The 24276-nt window shown below is 36.5% G+C and overlaps 2 protein-coding genes across 2 annotated transcripts in view; both read left to right on the forward strand.

The window, feature by feature from the left end:
* Nucleotides 1–23007, forward strand: part of LOC109146698 (TMV resistance protein N-like) — a 126436-nt gene extending 103429 nt beyond the window's left edge. The window contains exons 5-7 of the mRNA XM_019294349.1: nucleotides 11734–11821; nucleotides 21597–21821; nucleotides 22902–23007. Coding sequence (XP_019149894.1) covers nucleotides 11734–11821; nucleotides 21597–21821; nucleotides 22902–23007 — 419 coding nt within the window. The remainder of the gene's footprint in view (nucleotides 1–11733; nucleotides 11822–21596; nucleotides 21822–22901) is intronic.
* LOC109146776 overlaps nucleotides 1–23926 on the forward strand; it is an 86709-nt gene extending 62783 nt beyond the window's left edge. Inside the window, exon 3 of the mRNA XM_019294424.1 lies at nucleotides 23801–23926. The gene's annotated coding sequence lies outside the window, so the exon portion shown is untranslated. The remainder of the gene's footprint in view (nucleotides 1–23800) is intronic.
* The last annotated feature ends 350 nt before the right edge of the window (nucleotides 23927–24276 follow it).

The raw sequence follows: 24276 nt of genomic DNA on the forward strand, positions 1-24276 counted from the left end.
CCCTCTATATTCTTGTGTCTTGATTGAATTCTTCTATGATAATTATGTTATGTTCTTGATGATTGATAAGATGACTTATATGCTTTCTTGAGAATCTTGATGACCTTGATGTTAAAAAGAAGTTCTTGATTATGATATGATGATTCTTGACGAATCTTGATATTTTCTTGATGTTAAGAATAAAATATGTTCTTGATGATTTAGGTGGGATTAGAGCCCTAGGTTGGATTGGGAATTTGTATTGAAGATGTTCTTGATTTATATTTGGGGGGGAATTCGCATGTTCGGGTGTTGTTTATATTTAGAGGCTGTAATAGGTTAAGTCCTACATGATTCTTGCTTTTGATCCGTTAATTGCTTATGTGATGTCGTTATTTGCGTTTAAAAGTGTCTAAGCATGGTTCCGGGTTCCACAAAGGATCCCGGGACGAATTTATGATGAATGATTCAATGGGGGTAGGTGGGGGTGGGGGAACCCACCACCTACCCGCTGCCCAAAAGGGCACTGCCCGGCAGCAGGCAGCCACCGGGCAGCCGGCTGCCCGCCGGCTACCCGCTGCCCGGAACAGTGCCCACCGGCGGGCAGCCGGCGGGTAACCCCCACCCACCGGCTACCCGCTGGTCCATGCCCCACCCCGGGTCCCCGGCCTCCCCGTTTGATGTTCCCCGTTCCCCATGGTGTCCCAACGGACCCCGTTTGTCGTGCCTGAGTCTAGTTTGGAATTTCGGGTACCATTCGTAGGTTAAACGAGTCTTAGGAATTGCATGCTAGTTGAATTGGTAACCCGTGGACCTAGGTGGAAGTTATATGAGCCCTTAGGAACTATTCTTAGTGTGTGAATGATCACATGTAAGCTTAATTATATGTCTCCCCCTTCCCTATGTGAATTATGTGTTATTATGTGCTATTATGTGTTACGTGATGCATGACCCCAACTTGGTTAAGACCAATTGGGCTATACGGGCAGTTGAATGGGCTGAGAACCATCCCAACTGTTAACCAGGCCGGTTAAGATCGGTCATGGATATTGATATGATATAGGACTGAGGTCTACTATACGGGCAGTTGAATGGGTTGAGAACCATCCCAACTGTTAACCAGGCTGGTAGAGACCGGTCAGGTATATAAAGATTATGTATAGGACTGAAGGTCCACATGGGCCTCGGTGATATGACCCACCGACCGGGATGCGCCAGGCGGTATGGGGCCAACAAGCCGAGGAAGGTTGTAGTCCACCGACCTGAGTAATCAGGCGGTGTGTAGGGCTACGACTGGCTGCGACCCACCGAGTGGTGGGACATCGGTATGTAGGACCGTAGTCTCCGAGGATCTTTGCCCACCGACTGAGTTTAGCTCAGCGGTGTGTCGGGCTTGATCTGCTACGGCCCGCCGATTGTGCGCATCAACGGTGTGTAGGGTCGTAAGTCTCCCCTTGTAAAGGGGATCACGGTCCACCGACTGGGCGCGTCAGCGGTGTGTCGGATCGTGGTCCGACGTTGAGTTCGTCAGCGGTTCTCAAAGGGTTGGTTGCGATCAACTCCCCTCGTACCGCGGTACTGAGGTAGGGTGCTGCGGGGCCGTGTTAATGCTATAGGCATTAACCCTCATGTTCGGGGCATGCGATTGGTCCCGTGGCGCCATCAATGATTATGTGATATGAATGATACTTGAATGATGATGTGTTTGAATTGAATCTGTGACCTTAGATGCGTATTCCTTATGATGTTATCTCTACTTAACTGTTTATCATTGATTAATGTGCTTGTCCCTATTTGCTGAGTCTATCCCTGATTTTAAAGCTAGAGTCTCCTAAGTATATATCTTCCTGCTTCAAAATGGTTTTCCTATATCTATATCTATATATATACCTATATTGTATTTCAACGCGTTGGAGTGGGTTACCAGCATCTCTCGCTGAACAGATATATTTGGCTTTCAGGCACAGATGAGTAGATCCCAGAGCGCGCTAGAGATCCGAGGCGTAGAGTAGCTAGTTTCCCTTTCGGCCTGCGTGCCATGCTTATGTATTGACATTATTTGAGGATTTTAGTTAGTTAGCCTGTGCACCTGAGTTTTCTAGCTCAGGTGTGGGATAGCACCTCATACTCTTATGTTTGATTTCGGGATTTAATGAGGATTTACCTTTATTATATAAGTTTTAAAAGTTTCAAAATTTCGGGGTGTTACAGCAGGTAAATTGCTTATGTGACATTTTTCAATTAAAAATAATAAATAATTAATATAAAATTTTTTAAAAAAATAAATATAAAATTGCAGCCATGGCTGCCATTTTTTTTTTCTTTTTTTATTACTTTTATTTTTTAATCGCTGTCCTCTTTTGTATTTTTAAATTTTTTTGAAAAAAAAATAGTTCCCTCTTCTTCGGGCAAAGAAGACGGCAAGAAGAGGATGGCAGCCATGGCTGCCATCTCCTCTTTTAAAAAAAAAAAAAATCCTCCTAAGGGACAAGAAGAAGCCTCTGTATTTGTTTTGTTTTTTTTTTTTTTTAAATTAATTCCCCTGAGGCAAGAATAAGATGGCAACCATAGTCGTCATCTTATTCTTGCCTCCTAGTGGGAATAATTTTTTTATTTTTATTTTTTTAAGAAAGAGAAGATGGCTGCCATCTTCTTCTTGCTTGGAGAAACTATTTAAAAATAAATAAATACAGAGGATGGCAGCCATGGCAGATGGTCGGTCATGGCTGCCATCCTCTTGCCTCCTCCTTCGTATCCAGCAGAGACGAAGAAGGGGGGACTATTTTTAAAAAAAAATAAAAAATAAAAAATATAGAAGATGGCTGCAATCAATTTATTTTTAGTTTTTTTTTTTAAAAAAATTTTATATTAATTATTTATTATTTTTAATTGAAAAATGCCACATCAGCAACTTACCTGCTATTACAGGTAATTAATATGTTGTTGGGTATATTTGCACAAAAATAACAAGTTGATAAACTTAATTGCAACTTTTTAAAGTTCAAGGGCTTAATTGACTTCTAGCATATATAAAGTTCAGGGGTGTATTTGACCCTTTTTCCTTCGAGTTTCTCCTTTATTTTAAAGGTATTTGACATGCTTGAAGATTTTAAATCTTGATGGTTGTGAACTTACGAAAACACCAGACTTCACTGGAGCACATACTCTTCAGAAAGTATCCTTTAAGTGGTGTTCAAATTTGGTTAAGGTACACCCATCAATTGGAAGTTTGGAGAACCTTGTTAAGTTAAATTTTCTATTTTACAAGAAACTTAAGGTGCTTCCGAGTAGCATTTGCAACTTAAAATCACTTGTAGTTTTAACTTTAGATTCTTGCCAAAAACTGAGGGAGCTTCCAATTGAGTTCGGAAAATTAGAGCAACTAAGAGATTTATCTGCTGGTGGAACAACCATCTCATATATACCATTTTCTTTGGGATATTTGAGAAATCTAAAGAGACTGGATCTGGGAAAGTACACGAGTTGTGATGGTGTTGGTTTTTTTTCCACCTTTAGTTGCAAATTTGACCTCATTGGTATTTTTAGATTTATCAAGGGGAAGAAGTTATTGAAAAAGTGCCGTGAATCTTGAATTCAAATTACAACTTAAAATTATACTTGATTTTAGAATAGATATTACCGGACCAATTAATTAAGTTATTTAACGAAATAAATGGCATAAAAAATAAATCAAGTAAACCAGAATTATATTGATCATGCAATTCGGAGCACTTCTCCTACATCTGCGGGACAACTCACGTCTGCCCAATCCACTAGATGTTCACCAAGGTGTTTACAAGGAGTTTGTACATAACATCACAACCACTAAAACCTTCCTAACATCCAACAGAATTGGTACGTGCATACCATTGAAAACTTCACGTGATCTACGCTGAAGCAGCTGCTGAGCCTGATACAGTATTAATATTGTAGCACCTTCTCAACACAATATAGATAATAACAAAGTGGAAAGTTTCCTTAATCAATTTAGCATATAGACTGTGCAAAGCTTCTGTGAATGTAAGCTTTCCTTTTATAGCAAATGTCTTCAACTACTTTCCATTTTGAATGCCATACGCACAGTCAGTTAACCACACTTTGCTTTGATTGATTCTTCACCACTCATTCTTTTCAAACTCAAGTAATCTCACTCTACACATAATAATTCATCCTTTGAAAAAATAGACTCCCATAAAAATTCTTTTGGTCACCACTTTTGGCCTTGATAGGAGTTGGTGCGTACTAGACACAAAATAAAAAACAAATAATCTAATTCATTTGTCAAATAAATTAAGCCAATCGTTATAAGGTTTAATGTGTATTAAATTATATACTTACAATCTCCCCCTTTGATAATTTATTTGAAAAAATACTACAACATATATACTTTGGGCAAAAAGAATTAATCAAATAATATATTATAGCAGCTCTTGGTATATATGCTTTACAAAAAGTCCTGGGAACATATCAATAATTACCTAGACACTTTGGACCTTGTTCCATCCATAAGGCTTCATACTCAACAAGCAAGCTGTATAGAGATATCTTCCAACAAAATTCCAATGTTTGACAGTCGATCAATAATCAGAGAAGCCCAAAAAATCAATAAGCCATAAGAAATGGATTAGCTAAATAAGAGCTAATATCAAACCCAACAATACGTGAGAAAAACTGGTCCTGAATAGCTAGAAAGCCAAAAGATTACCTTGATCGATTAACATACCAAAATAGTTCAACATACCAAAAAACAACATACCAACACAGGGCATACTTCAACCAAACGATCATAATTCAATTCTCTCCCTTAATCCAACCATACTCCCCCTTTTTACCAATAAATTGACAAATGTGAACATCAATAGTGGATTAAGTCTAACGGAGTGTCCGATTGGACTGAACCTGCACAAGAAAATTAAAAACGAGAAACACAGAACTTGATAATAGTCAAGTAAGTAACACATAAGCACATATAGACACAAAAATCAAGTTGGAGCAGATAAAGTAAATTAAGCATATCAAGTAGTAAAAACATTTAAACACAAATTTTTAGCAAATAGCACAAAAATCACATAAATAATACAATATTTAAATTGGGTCACTCAAAATAACAGATTGATAAATAAGACATTAAGGACATTCAAGTAATGCATATTCAGACCTGTATGGGCAGCTCAACTGGTCACAGAGGTGAAACTTTGGAAGAATGACCAGGGATCTCACCAGCGGCAGTGTGGGAGCAACCTCTCAAACAAATAACACAGAGGAATATCAAAAGAAACTAATAAGTCCTGAACACTTGGCTTTTAAAATGTGAATTCAAGATGGCTTTTATGACTGCTTAGCCTTAAGACTTAATCTGCACACGAGAAAAAAAATATATGTAACACTAAGTAATATTTATTTGTGAATTAGTGTACCTGAAATTTTATTAACTTGGGAAAAAAGAAATTTAATTAGCTGGATTGCATACGCCCTAATTTTTGATGCCACAACTCAGACTCATTTATGCTGGACCTGCAACAAAGAATATTGTTTGTTAGAATATAGCAGTTGTCTGTTGATCGCTTACCTTCCATAACACATTGCTTTTCATTATCCATAACGCTGCAGTTGTCTTTGGCGAAGCTGACATTCCAGTTTTGGTCGCAAAGCTGGCTGATACTTATTAGGTTCGCATGAAGACCGTTCACTAGCAACACTTTTTCTAGCTTGGGTGCCACGTTTAGAGTACCTCCTACTCCAGTGACTTGACCTTTAATATCATCACCAAAGGTGACTTCACCTTTGCTAGCATTCACGTTACTTAGGAATTTTGCATTTCTTGTCATGTGATTGAACACCCGCTGTCGAAATATCACTTTTCTTCTCTTCCTACATTTTTATAGTGAAACAAGACAAATGAAATACAATCACTTTTCTTAACCCAAATTTGTTTTGTAATTAAAAGGCTTGATGTTCATGTGTCTGAATTTTTCAGCCCTTTGATCCTTGTAAAAATAGTAACATTCGGGCTTGATATGGCCACGCAACCTGCAATAATGACAAACGAGGTTATAGAGTTTACAAAATTGTTTATTTGACCGTACTATACCATTATTTTGTCTCGCTGAGCTGGATTCAGGAATGTCTTCTGGATCTGGTACTGATGTTTTGTGTAACACCCCCGATTTTACCATATTTTTAAAACTTAAATGCAAGAGATAAACAATCTAACCATCCATAAACATTAAGCGAAAGCAAGTCTATACGGGGGCATTATGCCACATCTTAAATACTAAAAGATGCACATGCGGGAAAACTAAACCATTCATCAAAGTATAAAGAGTCAAGGCACACAGCCCGCTCAAAAGGCTCACAGGCCATCAAAACACAACGTCTAGACAAAGGACAAAACTATCTAACGCTCCAAGTCTAGTGCTCTCGGGTCTCTACTCAAAACCTGTAGAACAAGGAAAACATAACATGGGGATGACACCCGGTCAGCGAATATTACTGGTAACCCATCAATACGCGTTAAATAACATATTTATATAAGTATAAGACAAAACCATTTTCGAAACGGAATACAATATATATCATTTCAAACGCCAAGAGAGAAGTCAACTTCAAGGACTCATTCACACTCTCAAAAGGAAAGGAAATCAACATCCTTACGACAACAACAAGACAAGAAACATGAAAGACAATACAACTCGAGATGCATTCTACTAATCACAATGTAGAATACATCAAGACATGCTCATTAGCAAAGAATTCACATTCACACATTGGCAACTACATGCCACAGTGACAACTACATGTCACAAGTATCATAGTTCCAAGTTCCAACCTTATGCCCTGTTCCAACCTTATGGTTACCCCCGGCCTTATTTCAGTTCCAACCATTACCTCCTAGTGCCACCCTGTACTTCTGAGTCCAACCTTATACCGCCAGGGACCGTCGTCCCCCCTCCAACATATCCTCCAAAATACCACCTACATTTCAGTACACGAGGGTACTATTCATTTCATTCACACAACCACCTACATGTGAGCAAAGCTCAAGTAACAACCACCCACATTCAATCATAGTCACACAAGTCATCATCATTACCAAGAAGACTAAGGTTCCACAATGACCTTAATCAAGTAAGGGTACAACGATTACATACGTTCACATCATAGGAATCAATCAATGGATCACAACAAAGATATGAAACCATACTCAAAAACGAAGGATCACATTCCCACACCAAACAATGGTCAACACAAGTTGCCAATCTCAGTAGGACAGAACAAACCGCACACACTAGCATTTCAACATCAAACTAGCATGCTTATCAACGGGTAAACCAAAAGTAGTTCCATAGAACATTCAAGACTCACAATAGTCGAACGAATCACAAGGTTGGACCCTTAGCACGACTCAAGACACCAAATCCTACATGGATTCCTAACATACCATTCTAGACATACGAAACATCAAGAAGACGCACAAATAGCTCAATAAAACAACATCGGGAGGTCAAAACATCAATACCAAGTCAAAAGAATCACGGGGAACAAATCCCCGCACATCGCCAACGATGTTCCCAGCGGGTGGGGCCACGGGTGGAGGGTACACAACCCACGAGAACCACGTTCCCCGCGGGTGGGGCGGCGGGTAGGCCTCTGCCCGCTGTTCCGCTCGCGGGTACACCCTGTACTCCAAAATAATCCCTTCGGGGATTTTCAACAAGTCCAAATTCAAGTCCAAAACACCCAAAATCTCACACAAAACAACAATATGACTTGAACCCAAGAAATAGCCAAGCAATGACATTCAAGAACCCTAAGAACAAGCTCTAAACATGCAATACCACAAGACAATGCATCAAATCTCACATTTCAACACAAGAATCACAAGTAGAAGTCAAGAAATCATCATATAAGTAAGAAAATAGGTTTTGTAAAGCATGGGTTACCTTTGTAGCCTAAAACTTCTCTTGCTCACCCTTAGAAAGCCTCTCCTAAAGCTCTTCTTCCACACCAACTTCATAAACAAACCAAAAGACAACAAAAATTCTATTTTTAGAAAAAGACATCTAAAATGAGGTTAAAAACACCAAAAGATCAAGGATCTTACCCTCCCATATGCTCAAGATAAGGAAAGTAGGAATCTTGGAAGACAACTTGCAAGATTTAGGATACTCAAATTCTATCTTGGAGAAGAAGCTACCACTTCTTAGAGAGAAGTTAGAGATTTTGTGTTTAGATTGTTGGTGAATGAAATGAAGAGATGTTGCTAGGTTAGCTTGAACCACAAACCTTAGGTAGAAAGACATCACTAAAGTTGAAAGAATAAGGAAACAAGGGAACAAACCAATAAGCATAAAGTACAACCCTTTGACCTTGAATGACTAGTCGAATTCTAGTCCTTCGACTATTGAATTTTCAGGATTTTTAGAAATAAATTAACAATGAGACTAGGATTAATTCTCTAATTAATCCTTGATTAGAGTTTGGATTTACGGGGTGTCACACTTTGACAAATACAGTTTTATCTTTTTAAGTAGCCCCAGTGAAGCCCAGACCAAATTTTGCAACAGACTTTCTTCCTGAATCAAGTATTTGGTCAAGTGTAGAGGTTGTACCCATCATTTGGATTTGTCTTTTGAAGGTGCTCAGCTCCTACTTCAGGGTCTGTACCTCCTGTTTCGGGGTCTGTACATCCTGTTTCAGTCTCTCTTTTCGATCAGACGCCTCTTTAAGCGGTAAATCCCTATCAGCTACTTGATTTTGGTACACTTTTACTAGCATTGGTTAAGATTCCTATCTCAGTAGTCAATTGACGATTAGCTTTTCGTAGGGCTTCCCACTTGGGATGCAATTTATTAAACTTTACTTCATAAGACAAAACAGGTAAATCTAAATCTTCCGCTGAGCCATATTCGACTCCTTCTGAATCTGCTATGTTTCCAAGTTCTGAACATGCTGAAACACGAGCAGTGAATGCTACAAAGTTACTGGAAATTTCTTCTGCATCAGTCTCAGGTTCGTCGTCACTCCAGGTAATGGCCAACAGAGATTTCTTACGTCTTAGATAGGTGGGACATTTCGCTTGGACGTGACCGAAGCCTTCACGCTCATAGCATTTAATCCCTTTATTGCTAGATTTGTCTTTAGACTGCCCTGGACGTGAGGCGGAAGGCTTGAAATTTGACGAGTTCATCCTGGGGCTAGCTTGTGTTGTATTTGACGTTGATCCTTTTTGTGGTTTGTTGTTACAGGAATTCTTTGACACATGTTTCAAGATTTTAGAAAATTGATTAGTTAAAAAAAAACAATAGTGCAAGATATATAAGTAAGCGATCTCATGTTGCTACTCATGTAATCTAGTGCAAGATATATATATATATATATATATATATATATATATATATATATATATATATATATATATATATATATATATATATATATATAAGCAATCTCATGCTACTACTCACTTTCTTTCTCTTGAGTCTCTTGACTCGCTTTCTTTCTCTTTACTCGTGGGCGGGGCCGGGCTTCACCATAGTGTGAAATAACCCATTGGGTACGGCGTATAGCCGGCCAATCTCTCGTCTCGCCCACAGAACCAATCATGTGGTTCCAAAAATCATACTCTGTGGAATCAGGTATCGAACTATTAGTGTGCACACCCCCTGACCAGGATTCCAAGCCTGGCGGGTAGTTTCCAACCTCGTAACGTGGGAATACGCCGTGTTACATGATATCGGATCGCAATGTTCGTTGCTTTCTCTTTTACTCCGAAAGGACATAGTCTAAACGGGTCCTCCAAAAATACTGTTTTCCTCACGATAGATATATATAGATATATCACTCATGTAACTCAAATCATGCAATACTTTTCTTATGCGAATATGTACCTACTCCTTAAGTCAATCTCAAAATGACAAGATAATGGCTTTCTACATGAAAATGAGATTTTAGAAAATAATACTTAGGCTCACAATGGCCACTTATGCACCTTTAAAACATGGAATGCTCAACAAAGACATTTATTGCGAAATAATGCTTCTAACTTCTATTCACTGTGAAACTCAACAACTTCATATATCATGCTTGCTACTCAAAACTTAACAATTTTTCTCAATAAACACTTAGCAAGTATTTAACTTGCTATTGGAACTCAAAAATACACTCAAGATTGGCATGCTTGATAATAGCAACTAGGCAGTGAACTTTCTCAACTCATAGTACACAATTTAGGCATGCTTTGATAGCTAAACTCAACTAATTAAGCTCATGCTTCTCTATTTAACAATTAAACAATAGCATGCTTAACAAGTAAAATACTCAAGTCTCATAAACTTAAACACATTCACTGTGAGTCTGTGACTTACTCAAACCAACCTCTGCAACAATTAGGCTTACAAATCTTAGCATAAAATGCTCAATTCTTCTCTAAACTCAACGAAATCAAAGCCAAAACGTGCGCTGAGACGGACCCGAGGTACTGAGCTACAAGGGCCCTTGACACCCCGTTCGAAACGACACGTAGCTGAGCCGCAAGGGCCCGGCCACTGCACAGAGAACAACCAACGGACCTAGGGGAGGGGCTCAACTAGGCCCGCCTCTCCGACTATTCACTGACTGGCCCTAGGCAACGGCCCTTTCCTAGGGTCGTTCCCTAGCAGGCCCGGTGGCCAACGGCCTTAGCCAACGGTCCCCTTGTTGGGCTGTTGGCTGGGACCGGTTGGCTTTCTAGTGTACACTGCTTGTGCACCAGATGCCTCATGCTCACCTATAAACACTTCTAAGGCAAAATAACTCACCCCAAAACATCAACAACACATCATAGACAAGTATTAGATCATCTAATAACTCAAAAACAACATATATTTAGCATTTCTACTCATTTATACTCACTAAAGACTTCACAGAGTCTTGTAAAAAGATTGGGAGTCCATGGGTTATACCTTTGGAGCTTTCTTCTTCTTCTAGCTTGGTTTCCACCTCCCTCCTTATTTAGCTATAACCCCCTTCACCTCCTAAGCATCTCAAACAAACCACACAACCAAGCTTAACCTATAAACTCAGAGAAGGATGGAAGCTAAGATGAAATGGAACGCTAGGATTGAAAGGGAAGATGATGAGAACTTACTGTCTTTCTTGGTGTTCTTGCAGTGGGAGCTCAAGGATGGAAACAAGGAGGCAAAGCTGCTAAGTGTCCAATTTATAGGAGCACAAAACCCTAGGGTGATTCCATATGATTGGTTTATGGAAAAAGTGTAATTTCTTTGGCTAAAAGATGAATCAGGAAAGGCTTTGGATGTCTAGTGGTCCACCATACTACATGAACCAAGGGCTAGAATTGCTATTTCAAAATACTTTGGGGTTGAAAATGGAATTTTCCAAAAATTTTTGCTAGATGATCACTTGGTTTATGCTTCTTAGAATTCTCCCGGTTTCACTCAGATAGATTTCTCAGTAATGTGGCACGCAATGTACCCGGAAAATTAGGATATTGGAATTAAATCCATTCTTGGTGTCGAATTAAATTTTAACATGGCTCAAAATATTTTATTCAACACCGCTTTCTTTGTAAAAATTTTTATGGAGTGAAAATTGGCTATTTGGATTTTCTTAAAACCGGATTTAAAAAATAAATTTTTGGGTCGTCACAGGTCCGTACTAGACACAAAATAAAAAACAAATAATCTAATTCATTTGTCAAATAAATTAAGCCAATCATTATAGGGTTTAATGTGTATTAAATTATGCACTTACCCTTCAGCCTTTGTCATCTTTCAAACTTGAAATGTCTCTACTTGGATAATTTGCAAAATCTTAGAGTACTTGTAGAACTTCCTCCTAGTTCAAACTCTCTACAAATAATTGTGTCTCATTGGAAAAAATAACAGCTGTATCAAACTTAAAGAGACTTAAATGGTTGGATCTTCGCAACTGCAAAAGTTTGGTGGAGCTTCCAAACATGGAGATTCTTTCATCCTTATTAGAGCTTTACATAATGAATTGCAATGCTTTGACTATTCCTGACAACTATTTGCATGAAGAAGATGTTTGAATTGCTCTTTGGAGTTTGTCCTCCCCATTGAAAGAAATAGATTTAATGGGAAGATATTATACTAGAATAGATGGTAATAGTTATGGTATTATTAATTGTATGTATGTATTCCATAATGTAGGCATGTTCTAAAGGTAATAGTGTCGAGATTGCGATTCAAGTGAGCAGTGGGGGGATATTATGCTATTTTCTTAAGACGTGTCAATTCCGTCTAATATTCATGCACAATCTGATTGATCCCAGTGGAATTGATGATGGTCTTAATAGAATTGGTTTGAGTGTGAGAAGTAAAAGCAATAGTGCTTGGATTCTAAAGGAACGTAAATATATTAACATTATTGGAGCCAATGGGTATGTTTCTATTCCTTCAAACAATGAAGTATTTGAGGTGTATGTAGAACTCCATCCTTTGCGGAAGATAATTTGTAGAAGTCCACAAGGGGATGCATTCCTTCCTATTAATTTCATCAACAACCATAATAAGGAAGATGGACAGAGGAAGAGGAAAAGGAAGGTCGAGAATTGCAGATAGGTAGGTGCGTTTTTTTTTTTTTTTTTTTTTTTTGGACAGGTACAATTTAATTTAATCAAAGCAGTTAAGTGTGATTTTTATTATTTTTTTTTAAATAATTCGTATAGTTCACTTCTTGTCATTTTGACTGGATTGTTGTGTCCGAAGTGTTGAGCATATAATCATTAATGTGCAATCCAACTATTAGATTAAGTTTTTAATTGAGATGGAGCACATACTTCAATTTGGTATCAGAGCCAGATTAAAGGTCATGGGAACGAATCTCTACATCACCCCATAAGCGAATAGGTCCATGTGCGTTCCGATGGAGCACATGCTTCAATTCGAAGGTTCTTCTTCCTTGTTTTAGAGACTAGTGGATGAGATAAATTAAATCACGAAATGTGTCTTAATTGATCCATGTACCATGTTGAGTAAAATAGTGCTTATCAACTTATTTTTTAGTTAATTGACTAGTTGAGCTATGTATCAGGACAATCTCTTATTACTTAAATTGTTGTGCCTGAAGGCTGAAGGTTGGCTAGAATTTTCCCCATTTTGACGCTGAAATTTGTTGTCGGGAAAGTGATTAGTGGAGGAGATAATGTTAATTATTGTATTGTTTATCATAGAGGATTTTTCATATATAGTGTTGTTGATATTAAATATAAATTATATCATTGTCTCATAATAAATAAAAAAAAAAAAAATATATATATATATATATATAGAATAAAGTTCAAATGCGGCGGGGTCTTCCTGTGCGGCGGTGTGGCGAAATTTCAGAATACACCAACAGTGTTAACTGTTGGAAAAAAAATAGCTTAAAATGGCATATTAAGTGGCTATTTTGTGGTACAATTATCAGTGGGGTCCACTTCCGATTTGGGTCGGGTTAATGTGGATTCGGGTTCTTCGTAGTAAGACGAAGAGATTGATATATTGTACGCTCAAAACGGATAATGGGTGAATGAGATATTGATTCTCGAAGTATACCCATTTGAGTTGGAAAATGAAGGGAAAAAGTGAGTTTTTGTCCCACATTGATTTGGGAAGAGGATTTGTCCCACTATTTATACAAGAGCTCTTTTTAAGCTTATTGAATTGTATAGCATAGAGGCTCTCTCTCGCGCGTAGGGGGAGGGTGCAAATCAAATCCCAGAATGAGATCGCAAAAGGCTTGGGTCACGGTATTCATTTTCCGACACAGCCACTGGGGAACACGAAACTTTGTGATGTTTTCGTGGAGGTTGCAATTGCAAAGCTTTCGGCCATTTTGCAAAGTTTCGGCCAAAAGCCAGTTTCGGCTTTGGCCGAAATTGTGCTGGCCAGCACAGTTTTCTGCAGCTCTTGTTTTGTGACTGTTGGGATTTAATTCCAGTTGTTATGGGATTAATTTCAATTTTAATTTTTTGAATTAACACCCATGTTAATGGTTGCCGTTACAGGAGTTGTAGGGGTGTCCCTAAATGCCATAATAAAGGCTATTCACTCCTCAATCCCTATATAAGAAGGAGTTGAGTAGTAGCATTTTTAATAACACAAGGAAAAATAATTTTTCAGCCTCAAAATACTTTTGCTTCTACTCCATTCTTGAAGCTGTGTTTTGCCCGTGCTCTTGTTCGCCGGGTTCGTTCGTTTGGGTGCTCAAACGTCGAACCGTTGTACGTTTTATCCTGGGAGACCTAGGCCACAACGCTCCTAGCACTTTTGGGAGGTGGCAAATAAGGTTTTAAGGAAAGAAAGGCACCTTGCCTAACTCGTACATTTCTTTCTTCCTTCTCCTTCTTTCTTGTTTGGGATTATGCTTTTAAGCAAAAATCCGTTCTCCCTCTTTGATATATTAGTTGGATTGGACTCATAATCTGAGGATTATTAGTTTCAATTTTGGTTAATATATATTGGTATATCTTTTTCGTAGATATACATGTATATATAACCTTTGGATCTGTTTTATATATATTTGTGTATATATATATATTTCGGATAAATATCCAATAATATTTTATATACTTGTGTGTGTATATATAAATATTATTTTCGTGATATTAAATCGATTGTGGTTCATTATCACCAACATTAACAATATGCACCAACAATGTATGAAAAACACACCATAATGAAATGCAATGAAACATCACAAAATACACAACAGACTCAAAAAAATACACCATATAACTCACCTCCCCCAATGGTGTAATTCCGAATAGTGTATGGTGTTTTTACTCACACCTAATGGTGTGTGTTTGGTGATGCAGGGCTCTGTTTACTCTGTTTTGTGTGGTGTGTTTTCCTAACGTTGATGGTGCATATTTGTTGAACTATTGGTGTTGCCGCACCGTAAGAAATCGCCGCACCGTAAGACACTGCCGCACCTGAACTCGCCTATATATATATATATATATATATATATATATATATATATGTGTGTGTGTGTGTGTGTGTGTGTGTGTGTGTGTGTCTGTGTGTATAAAGTAAGAATGTGTGTGTAAATTTGAAATGTTTAAGATATTACATTTGTTTAATTAATTTGATGTTAGAGAGTGGATTAGTTGGAGACCAGGAGAAGATAATATTAATTAATCATGGAGCTATTAAATATAAATTATATCATTATCTTGAAAGAAAAATATAATATTTTTTGGTGGACCCTGAATAAATGTTCTTTTTTAATATACTAAAGATAGATTATTGATTATGTGATTCGGTCTTGTTCACGTTTAGTTAGCTCTATTTCAGGTTGTTTTGTGAGTTTCATTAGTAGGGAAGCCAATCGGGCTGCCCATGTTTTAGCAAAAGCTGAGAGTGCTATGGCATACCGCTCTATTTGGAGAGGTGTTCCTCCATTGTACCTGGTCCCTATTCTGATTTAATCTACTATCTTCGTTGGTTTTCAAAAAAAAAAAAAAATAGATAGATTATTTATATAGTAAAAGTTCATTATTTAAAGTATACCAAATAATGTTCAGTATTCAAATAATGTACCTTCAAAAAGTAAACGTTTAATAATATACTAAAAATATACTTTTAATACATTAAAAATGTATCTTATGTTAGTGATTTATCTTACAAGTTGGACCTTGGTCTATACTCTATAGTATTGGGTGGCTTTAATTTACTAGCTTAGGTGCCATCAAAAGCCTGATTGGCTTCAAGCAATTTTTACAACATTGTTAAATAAAGACTCACATAAAATAAAAAAAATAATGCATATTAATTAGTAGGGGTTCAAATTGTACATACATATGACATTCTTGTCTGTTCAATTGGATTGTTGTGCCAAAAGGTCTAACAACCTTCATCATCATTGCAGTTTATTAATTGATTTGTGGTTGAAATTATTTTAGTACCATACCCACTACTTCACATACAGTGAGTTTTGTTGGAGGTGATAATGCCAATTATATACTCCCTCCGTCCCGAATTGGATGTCTCATTTACTTTTTGCACGCTTTTTAATGAATTAAAGTAAATGTTATGCACTTTCCAATTATGCCCCTCACTTTTTCACTTTTGGAAATAAAAACAATAAAGAAAGCAAAAGCTAGAAGGGTAATTTGAAAAAAGTATAATGATGGTGATGTTCAATTTTGGAAAGTGGACAACATTTTGGGACAAACTAAAAAGGAAAGTAAGACACATAAAATGGGACAGAGGGAGTAGCATATTATAGTATATTTTTAATTTCCAGTGTAATTTAATTTTAATTTGTTAATACAGATAAGTTATATGCTATATTAAAATGACCAAGCCAATGAACGAAGATCTGGTTGCAACATTATAAGGACGTTTTTCTTTTTGGAAACTTTTATTTTTTAAGAAAAATAGAAAATAATAACATAAAAATTTTATATTTAAAGTATAAGTGGGGTCTAGGAAAAGGATACAATATCATAACATATTATGCGGATGGTTCCATTACATGAGAATTATTGGCTTGGTACGATGTAGAGGAAAATTATTTAGAAGACCAAGTCAATCAAATATTTGTATACATACAGAAATCTTACGTTGGATTGTCTAAGAAATTTCCATTACCGTATCGTCTGTCTACAGACGCATTTATCAAGCTCTTTAAATCTTTAGAAACTAGCAAATCAAGATAGAAGATAGTGTTCTCAATTTCAAATATGGTTTCTTCATCTTCATCTTCATCTACTACTGCTTGGGTGTATGATGTTTTCTTGAGTTTTAGAGGAGAGACACGAAAATCTTTTACTGATCATCTTTATGAAGATTTGCGTCAAGCTGGAGTTAACATCTTTCGGGATGATGAAGAAATCCAAAAAGGTGAGAACATCTCTGATGAGCTATTGAAGGCCATCGAGGGGTCCAAGATATCCATCATTGTTTTTTCCAAAACTTATGCTCAATCCAGATGGTGCCTTGATGAACTGGTGAAGATTCTAGACTGTAAGAAAAATTTTCAACAGATAGTTCTGCCTATATTCTACAACGTTGATCCTTCAGAGGTTCGTAAACAAACAGGCGAATTTGGTAAGGCATTGGCTCAACATCGACAACGATTTGATGATCAAAAAGTTGATGAGTGGAAAATTGCACTCACTATTGTTGCTGATTTGTCCGGATGGGATTTGCAAACCATGACAAACGGGTAAATCGTCTTTTCAATTTTGTTTTATATTTTATTTTTGTGTGATAGTATGATATATCTGTCACAATTTGACTCACTAACTCATTGTCAACAATATTAATTATGAGCAAAAATTTGTGTGAGACCGTCTCACAGTTTGTCCGTGAAACGGATCAGGTCAAGATGAATGTAATATTCACGGTCTCACACTCACACGAGTGTGACCCCTTTTTTTTGAAGTACTCCTGACTCTATTACAATGTAATATCTGTTCATAATTACTTTCTCAACCTACTAAAACACAATACTCCTCACGATCCACGTATTGCTTGGAAGTGCAACCCTAGTGCCATTAGACCACAAGGTCTTGGCTGACCCTTAATTATGTTAGTTTTACTAATTAAAAATTGCAAATTGCGTTCTAGCATATATACATGCATCTTTAAGGATGGATTAATATTTTTGGTAAACAAGAAGAATCTGCCCCGTTCATTTCAATGTATTTGTCATAAATATTAATTCCTTTTAGATATTATAATTATGGTATTATATGCAAAGCATGTTAGAAGATGGTTTTACCCCTCCATTTAACATCTACTTAACCAACTTGTGACGGAAGGACTAACATTGGAAACATTTTAATAGTCAAGTGTCTAAATTGTCCAAATTAAAAGTCGAGGACCAATTGTGGAAAATCACGATAGTCGGAGGACCAATGCTGGAATTAACTCATTTTTTAAAACACAATTATGGGATTTGATTTCCCTTCAATTAAACATCACATCACATCCCAGGAATAAAAACAACAAGTATCATTCCATCTTATCACTTATCATCTATCACCTCCCATTCTATCCTATCTCAACTAAAAGACTGATAGTTGGACGACACGTTTATGTTTATATATATCATATGCTCAACACGCCTCCTAACGTGTGCGGGCCGTTTGCCTTTTATGTGCTCCAAGCAATACGTGGACCGTGGCAAATTATACCGTGCACCAGGGCGCACAATGCATTGTGCGTCCTGACACAAAAACAATGTTGTTTTGACATTTTCGCGTGTTTGTTGTTATTTCCTTAAAAATCTATGTTTCGAATGTACAGAATTGTATAATAGAAAATACATAATTTTATACCTGAAAACACATAATTTTATACATGAAAACACAAAATTTTTATAATTGAAAATCCCCATGTTTCGAATGTACAGAATTGTATAATAGAAAACACATAATTTTATACCTAAAAATGCATAATTTTATACCTGAAAACACATAATTTTATACATGAAAACACAAAATTTTTATAATTGAAAATTCCCATGTTTCGAATGTACTAAATTATATTATACAAAACACATAATTTTATACATGAAAACACAGAATTTTATACCTGAAAATCCCATGTTTCGAATGTACATAATTATATAGTAGAAAACACAGAATTTTATACCTGAAAACACATAATCTTTTTTAAAAGAATAAAAATCCCCTGTTTCGAATATACATAATTTTATACCTGAAAACACATAATTTTATAACAGAATACAAAACGACGTCGTTTTGGGAAGGCGCGAGGTGCACATTGCTATGTGCACCCTGGTGCGCGGTATAACGATTGCGTGGACCGTAGTCTCTTTTTTTACACGCCCCCTAACGTGTGCATGCGGACCGATTACCTTTGATGGGCTCCACGTAGTCTCTTTTTTTAGAGGGTGACGTGGAAATTCAAACACATGACCTTTGGCATGGCTTTGATACCAAATTAAATCATGTACTCCATCTCAACTAAAAGTCTAAGCTGATAGTTAGACGGCACATTTATGTTTACATATATCATATGCTCAACAACCATATCTTTCCAATTTTTAGCCTCATATTGGTTCTTTAGATGTCATTATTTTATGATCAATTGTTTGATTTTTTATTTTTTTTTTTGTATTTTTAAAACCTTTATTCCCATTATAGAGTCGTACATAATCAAACATCAATATTTGTAATGATTTCAATCCACCCTACCACCAACCATGCAAAATACTTTCTCTAAAACCAATTATCATTATCAAGTATTTGATAATCATTCCGATTCCGATTTCCATGTTTGGACCAAACACACCCATAGTTTTTTGTTTTCCGCATATATTTTCTTTAACGATTTAGATTGACATTCATTGGAAAAATGTGATAGGTATGAATCAAAGCTCATCAAAAAAATTACTGAAGAGGTTCTGCATGAAGTGAATCGTACATACATGAATGTTGCAAAGTATCCCGTTGGAATTGAATCTCGTGTCAGAGATATCCTTCATTTATTGCAAACTCAGAGACATGATGATATCAAGATGTTTGGAATTTTTGGCATGGGTGGTGTGGGAAAAACAACCCTTGCTAAAGCCATTTACAACTTGAGTTTTCAAAAGTTTGAAGGTTGTTGCTTTATTGCAAACATTAGATCACAAGTTTCTGAAGGGCATCATGGTTTAGTTCGTTTACAAGAGAAACTTCTTTGCAAAACGCTCAACAGAAAGAAACTTAAAATAGATAATGTTGATGAAGGAATAAATTTGATCAAAGAAAGACTTCGATCAAAAAGGGTTCTGATCATCCTTGATGACATAGACCATACTAGTCAACTGGAATCATTAGCAGGACAACGAAATTGGTTTGGTTTAGGCAGCATAATTATAATCACAACTAGAGATGTTCATTTGTTGAGTGAGCTTGGAGCACAAGAGAAATATATGGTCACAACGTTAAGAGATTATGAATCTTTGCAACTGTTGAGTTGGCATGCTTTTGGTGTTTCTAGACCATTAGAGGAGTATATCGAACTATCCAAAAGGATAGCAAGTTATACGGGTGGACTTCCACTAGCACTTACAATTATAGGTTCTCATTTGCGTGGTAAATCAGTGCAAGAATGGAGGGATGATGCTGAAAAATTAAGACGAATACCTCATGATGATGTTCAACAAATTCTTAAAATAAGTTATGATTCACTTGATGATGATACTCAGAATATCTTTCTTGATATTGCTTGTTTTTTTATTCATCATAACAAAAATGACACTTCTATGATATTGGAAGCTTGTGGTTTTTATGCTAAAAGTGGAATAAGAATTTTGATTGAAAGATGCTTGTTGACAACAAATGGAGGTGGAAAGTTTGAAACGCTTGAGATGCATGATTTAGTACGAGATATGGGAAGAGAAATTGTTCGAAAGGAATCTCCACGAGAGCCAGGCAAACAAAGTAGATTGATTGACCCAAAGGATGTCTTTGATGTTCTTCACGGGAACAAGGTAAAACATTTCCGTTGCATTTGAGTTATTCTAGTTAATTCATTTGCTTTCTATACATAACATTATTAAAATCAAAGATTTCAAAATATCTAAAATCTAAAATATTGTTATATAAATGTTTTTTTTTATAGGGCACAGACTCAATTGAAGGGATGATTGTAAATTCTAACATGTTAAAGAGTGTGCCTGTGAATACTCAAGTATTCAAAAGGATGGTAAAGTTACGAATACTCATATTGAATGGCATGTGTCTCAACGGATCTTTTAAATATTTATCCAATGAGCTTAGGTTGTTCAGATTACATAATTGCCATTTGAGTTGCATACCATCTAATTTTCGTTGTGAGAAACTTGTTGAGTTAGACATGAAAGGTAGCAATATCAAAGAATTCAAATGCAATATGCAGGTTAGTATGTCTAATGTTTGTTTCAACATTGCATATTTCTTAATACTAAGAACTTTGACTAGAAAAATAGAAATTGATTAAACCTTTTTCTACTTTTTTTCAACAGCATTTTAGATGCTTGAGGATCTTAAAGCTTGATTATTGTGAACAACTTAAGAAAACACCAAACTTGAGTGGGGCACATACTCTTCAAGAAGTATCATTTTCGGGTTGTTGTAATTTGGTCAAGATACACCCATCAATTGGAAATTTGGAGAAACTTGTTGAGTTATATTTCGTAAGTTGCAATAAACTCAAGGTTCTTCCAAGTAGCATTTGCAAGTTAAAATCACTTGAAGTTTTGGATTTAAGTTTTTGCGAAAAACTGGGGGAGCTTCCAATTGACTTGGAAAAATTAGAGCAACTAAGAGATTTACTTGCTGGTGGAACTGCCATCTCACATATACCATTTTCTTTGGGATGTGTAAGAAATCTAAGGACACTGTATCTAGGGGACTACAGAATACCAAAATTAGATCTTTTTTTGGAAAGACGAAGACGTGATGGTGTTGTTTTTTTTCCACCTTCTGTTGTGAATTTGTGCTCCTTTGAAGTTATTGAGAATTTGACCTCATTGGAAGATTTAGATTTATCAGGAAGATGTTGTTATCTTCAAAGTTTACCCTTCCGCCTTTGTCATCTTTCAAACTTGAAAAGGCTCTACTTGGATAATTTGCAAAATCTTAGAGTACTTGTAGAACTTCCTCCAAGTTTGGTGGAACTCTCTGCAATTAATTGTGTCTCATTGGAAAAAATAGCAGCTGTACCAAACATGAAGAAACTTAGATTGTTGGATCTTGGAAACTGTAAAAGTTTGGTTGAGCTTCCAAACATGGAGAGTCTTTCATCCTTAGCAAAGCTTGACATAAGGAAGTGCAATGCTTTGACTATTCCTGACAACTATTTACATGAAGAAGATGTTCCAATTGCTCTTAGGAGTTTGAAAGAAATAGATTTACTAGGAAGATATTATCTTCAAAGTTTACCATTAAGATTTTGCCATCAATATTCCAATTTGGAGCAACTCTACTTGGACGATTGGCTGAACCTTAGATCACTTCCACACCTTCCTCCTAATTTAGAGGTACTCTCTGCAAGGAATTGTGTCTCATTAGAAAAGATAGCAGATTTATCCAACATGAAAAGACTCGCAAGGCTAAATATTGAGAACTGCAAAAGTTTGGTTGAGCTTTCAGGCCTGGAGAATCTTGAATTCTTACCTTTTTTTGGGTTAGCAAATTGCAGTGGTTTGAGGATTCCATCGATTGAAAAGTGGTTCAATATATATAAATATGTATGTTCTCTTCATCTCTGATATTATATTTGAATAGATGGTAATTGTTATGGAATTATTAATTGTTATATTGTATGTATGTATGTATGTATGTATTCAATAATGCAGGCATATTCTAAAGGTGATATTGTCCAGATGATGGTTCATTCGTTCGATAAGGAGATATACTGCCGTTTTTCTTTAATGAATAGGACATCCTTTGGTGTATTCATTCACAATGTGATTGATGACAGTGAAATTGATTGTGCTGTTTATGGTCGTCATAAAGGAATTATTAGTTTGAATGTGAGAAGCAAAAGTAGTGGTGCTTGGATTCTAAAGGAGCACAGATATAGTTACGATGGTGGCCTCTTTGAGGTTCCAACAATGATAGGAGAAGTAGTGGAGGTGCATGTAGAATTTCATCATTTGCAGAAAATATTTTGTGTAGCTGAAATACATAGAAACAGAGAAGGGGAAGTGCGTTTGTTTCCATCCACAAGGGGATTCATTCCTTCTGTCATGTCAGACCCTGGAAGATGGACAGAGGAAGAGGAAAAGGGAGGTGCAGATAGGTAGATTGAGGCAGCAGAACTATCGGGCAGAGGCGGCAATAACCATATCAAATGTTCCTGTTTCATTGAGAGTCTTTCATCATTAGTAAGGCTTAACATAAGGAATTGCAATGCTTTGACTATTCCTGACAACTATTTGCATGAAGAAAATCTTCCAATCGCTCTTAGGAGTTTGTCCTCTTCGTTGAAAGAAATAGATTTAATGGGAAGATATTATCTTCAAAGTTTGCCATTAAGCCTTTGCCATCAATATTCCAATTTGACAGAATCTTAGATCACTTCCACAACTTCCTCCTAATTTGTTGATACTCTCTGCAATCAACTGTGTCTCATTAGAAAAGATAAAAGATCTATCCAACTTGAAAAGTCTCAGAAGGCTAAATATTCAGAACTGCAAAAGTTTGGTTGAGCTTTCAGGCTTGGAGAGTCTTTCATCCTTAAATTGTCTTGGGATAGCAAATTGCAATGGTTTAAGGATTCCTTCGATCAAAAAGTGGTTCAAGGTTAGTTATATATGTTCCCTTCATCTCTGATATTATATTAGAATAGATCAAGGGTAGTAGTTATGATATTATTAACTGTTATATTGTATGTATGTATTCCATAATGTAGGCAGGTTCTAAAGGTGATAGTGTCGAGATTGTGGTTCGAGTGCTCGATGGGGAGATATCTTGCTATTTTCATGCACAATGTGATCGATCCCAGTGAAATTGATTATGCTGATCGTGGTCGTAATATAATTGGTTTGAGTGTGAGAAGTAAAAGCAGATGTGCTTGGATTCTAAAGGAACCCAAATATATTGACATTGAAACCAATATAATGGGTATGATTTGATTCCTTTTGAGGTGCCAACGACAATGATGGGAGAAGTATTGGAGGTATTTGTAGAAGTCCATCGTTTGGAGAAGATAATTTGTGTAGCTGAAATACATAGAAACAAAGAAGGGGAAGTGCGTTTCTTTCCATCCACAAGGGGATGGATTCCTGCTTTCGTTCACACCCTGGAAGATAGACAGAGGAAGAGGAAAAGGAAGGTGCAGATAGGTAGAGACGACAGAAGTATTCGACAGAGGCATTTTTTTCCAATCACAAGGGGATTGATTCCTTCTGTTATGACCCTGGGAGATGATGCACAAAGGAAGAGGAAGAAAAGGAAGCTGCAAATAGGTAGAGGCGGCGCAACTATTCGGCAGAGGCCGTAATAACCAGAACGAACCTCCCTGTTTCACTCCTTTTAATAACTAGAAGTATCTTAATACTTTTTTGTAGAACACACTTTGACAAATATCCTCTTGTATTTATCCTTGTGATTGAATTTGTCATGCAATCAAATATAATTGTTGCACCTTCATTGTATCTCAAAAGTTCTTATCTGTTTATCTCATTAATTTAGTAAAAGATTGATAAAAAAATCTTTTAGAAAAATAAACCTAGTTCATGCCTTGAAAGTGCTATCAAGTTTTTATTTGCTTAATCCTTTGTTTTTGCCAGAGCAAAATATCCAACAAAAATAACAAGCGTTTAATGTGTTGATTGTATGTA

This window comes from Ipomoea nil, unplaced genomic scaffold, assembly GCF_001879475.1.
Source record: "Ipomoea nil cultivar Tokyo-kokei standard unplaced genomic scaffold, Asagao_1.1 scaffold1936, whole genome shotgun sequence".
Taxonomy (NCBI): domain Eukaryota; kingdom Viridiplantae; phylum Streptophyta; class Magnoliopsida; order Solanales; family Convolvulaceae; genus Ipomoea; species Ipomoea nil.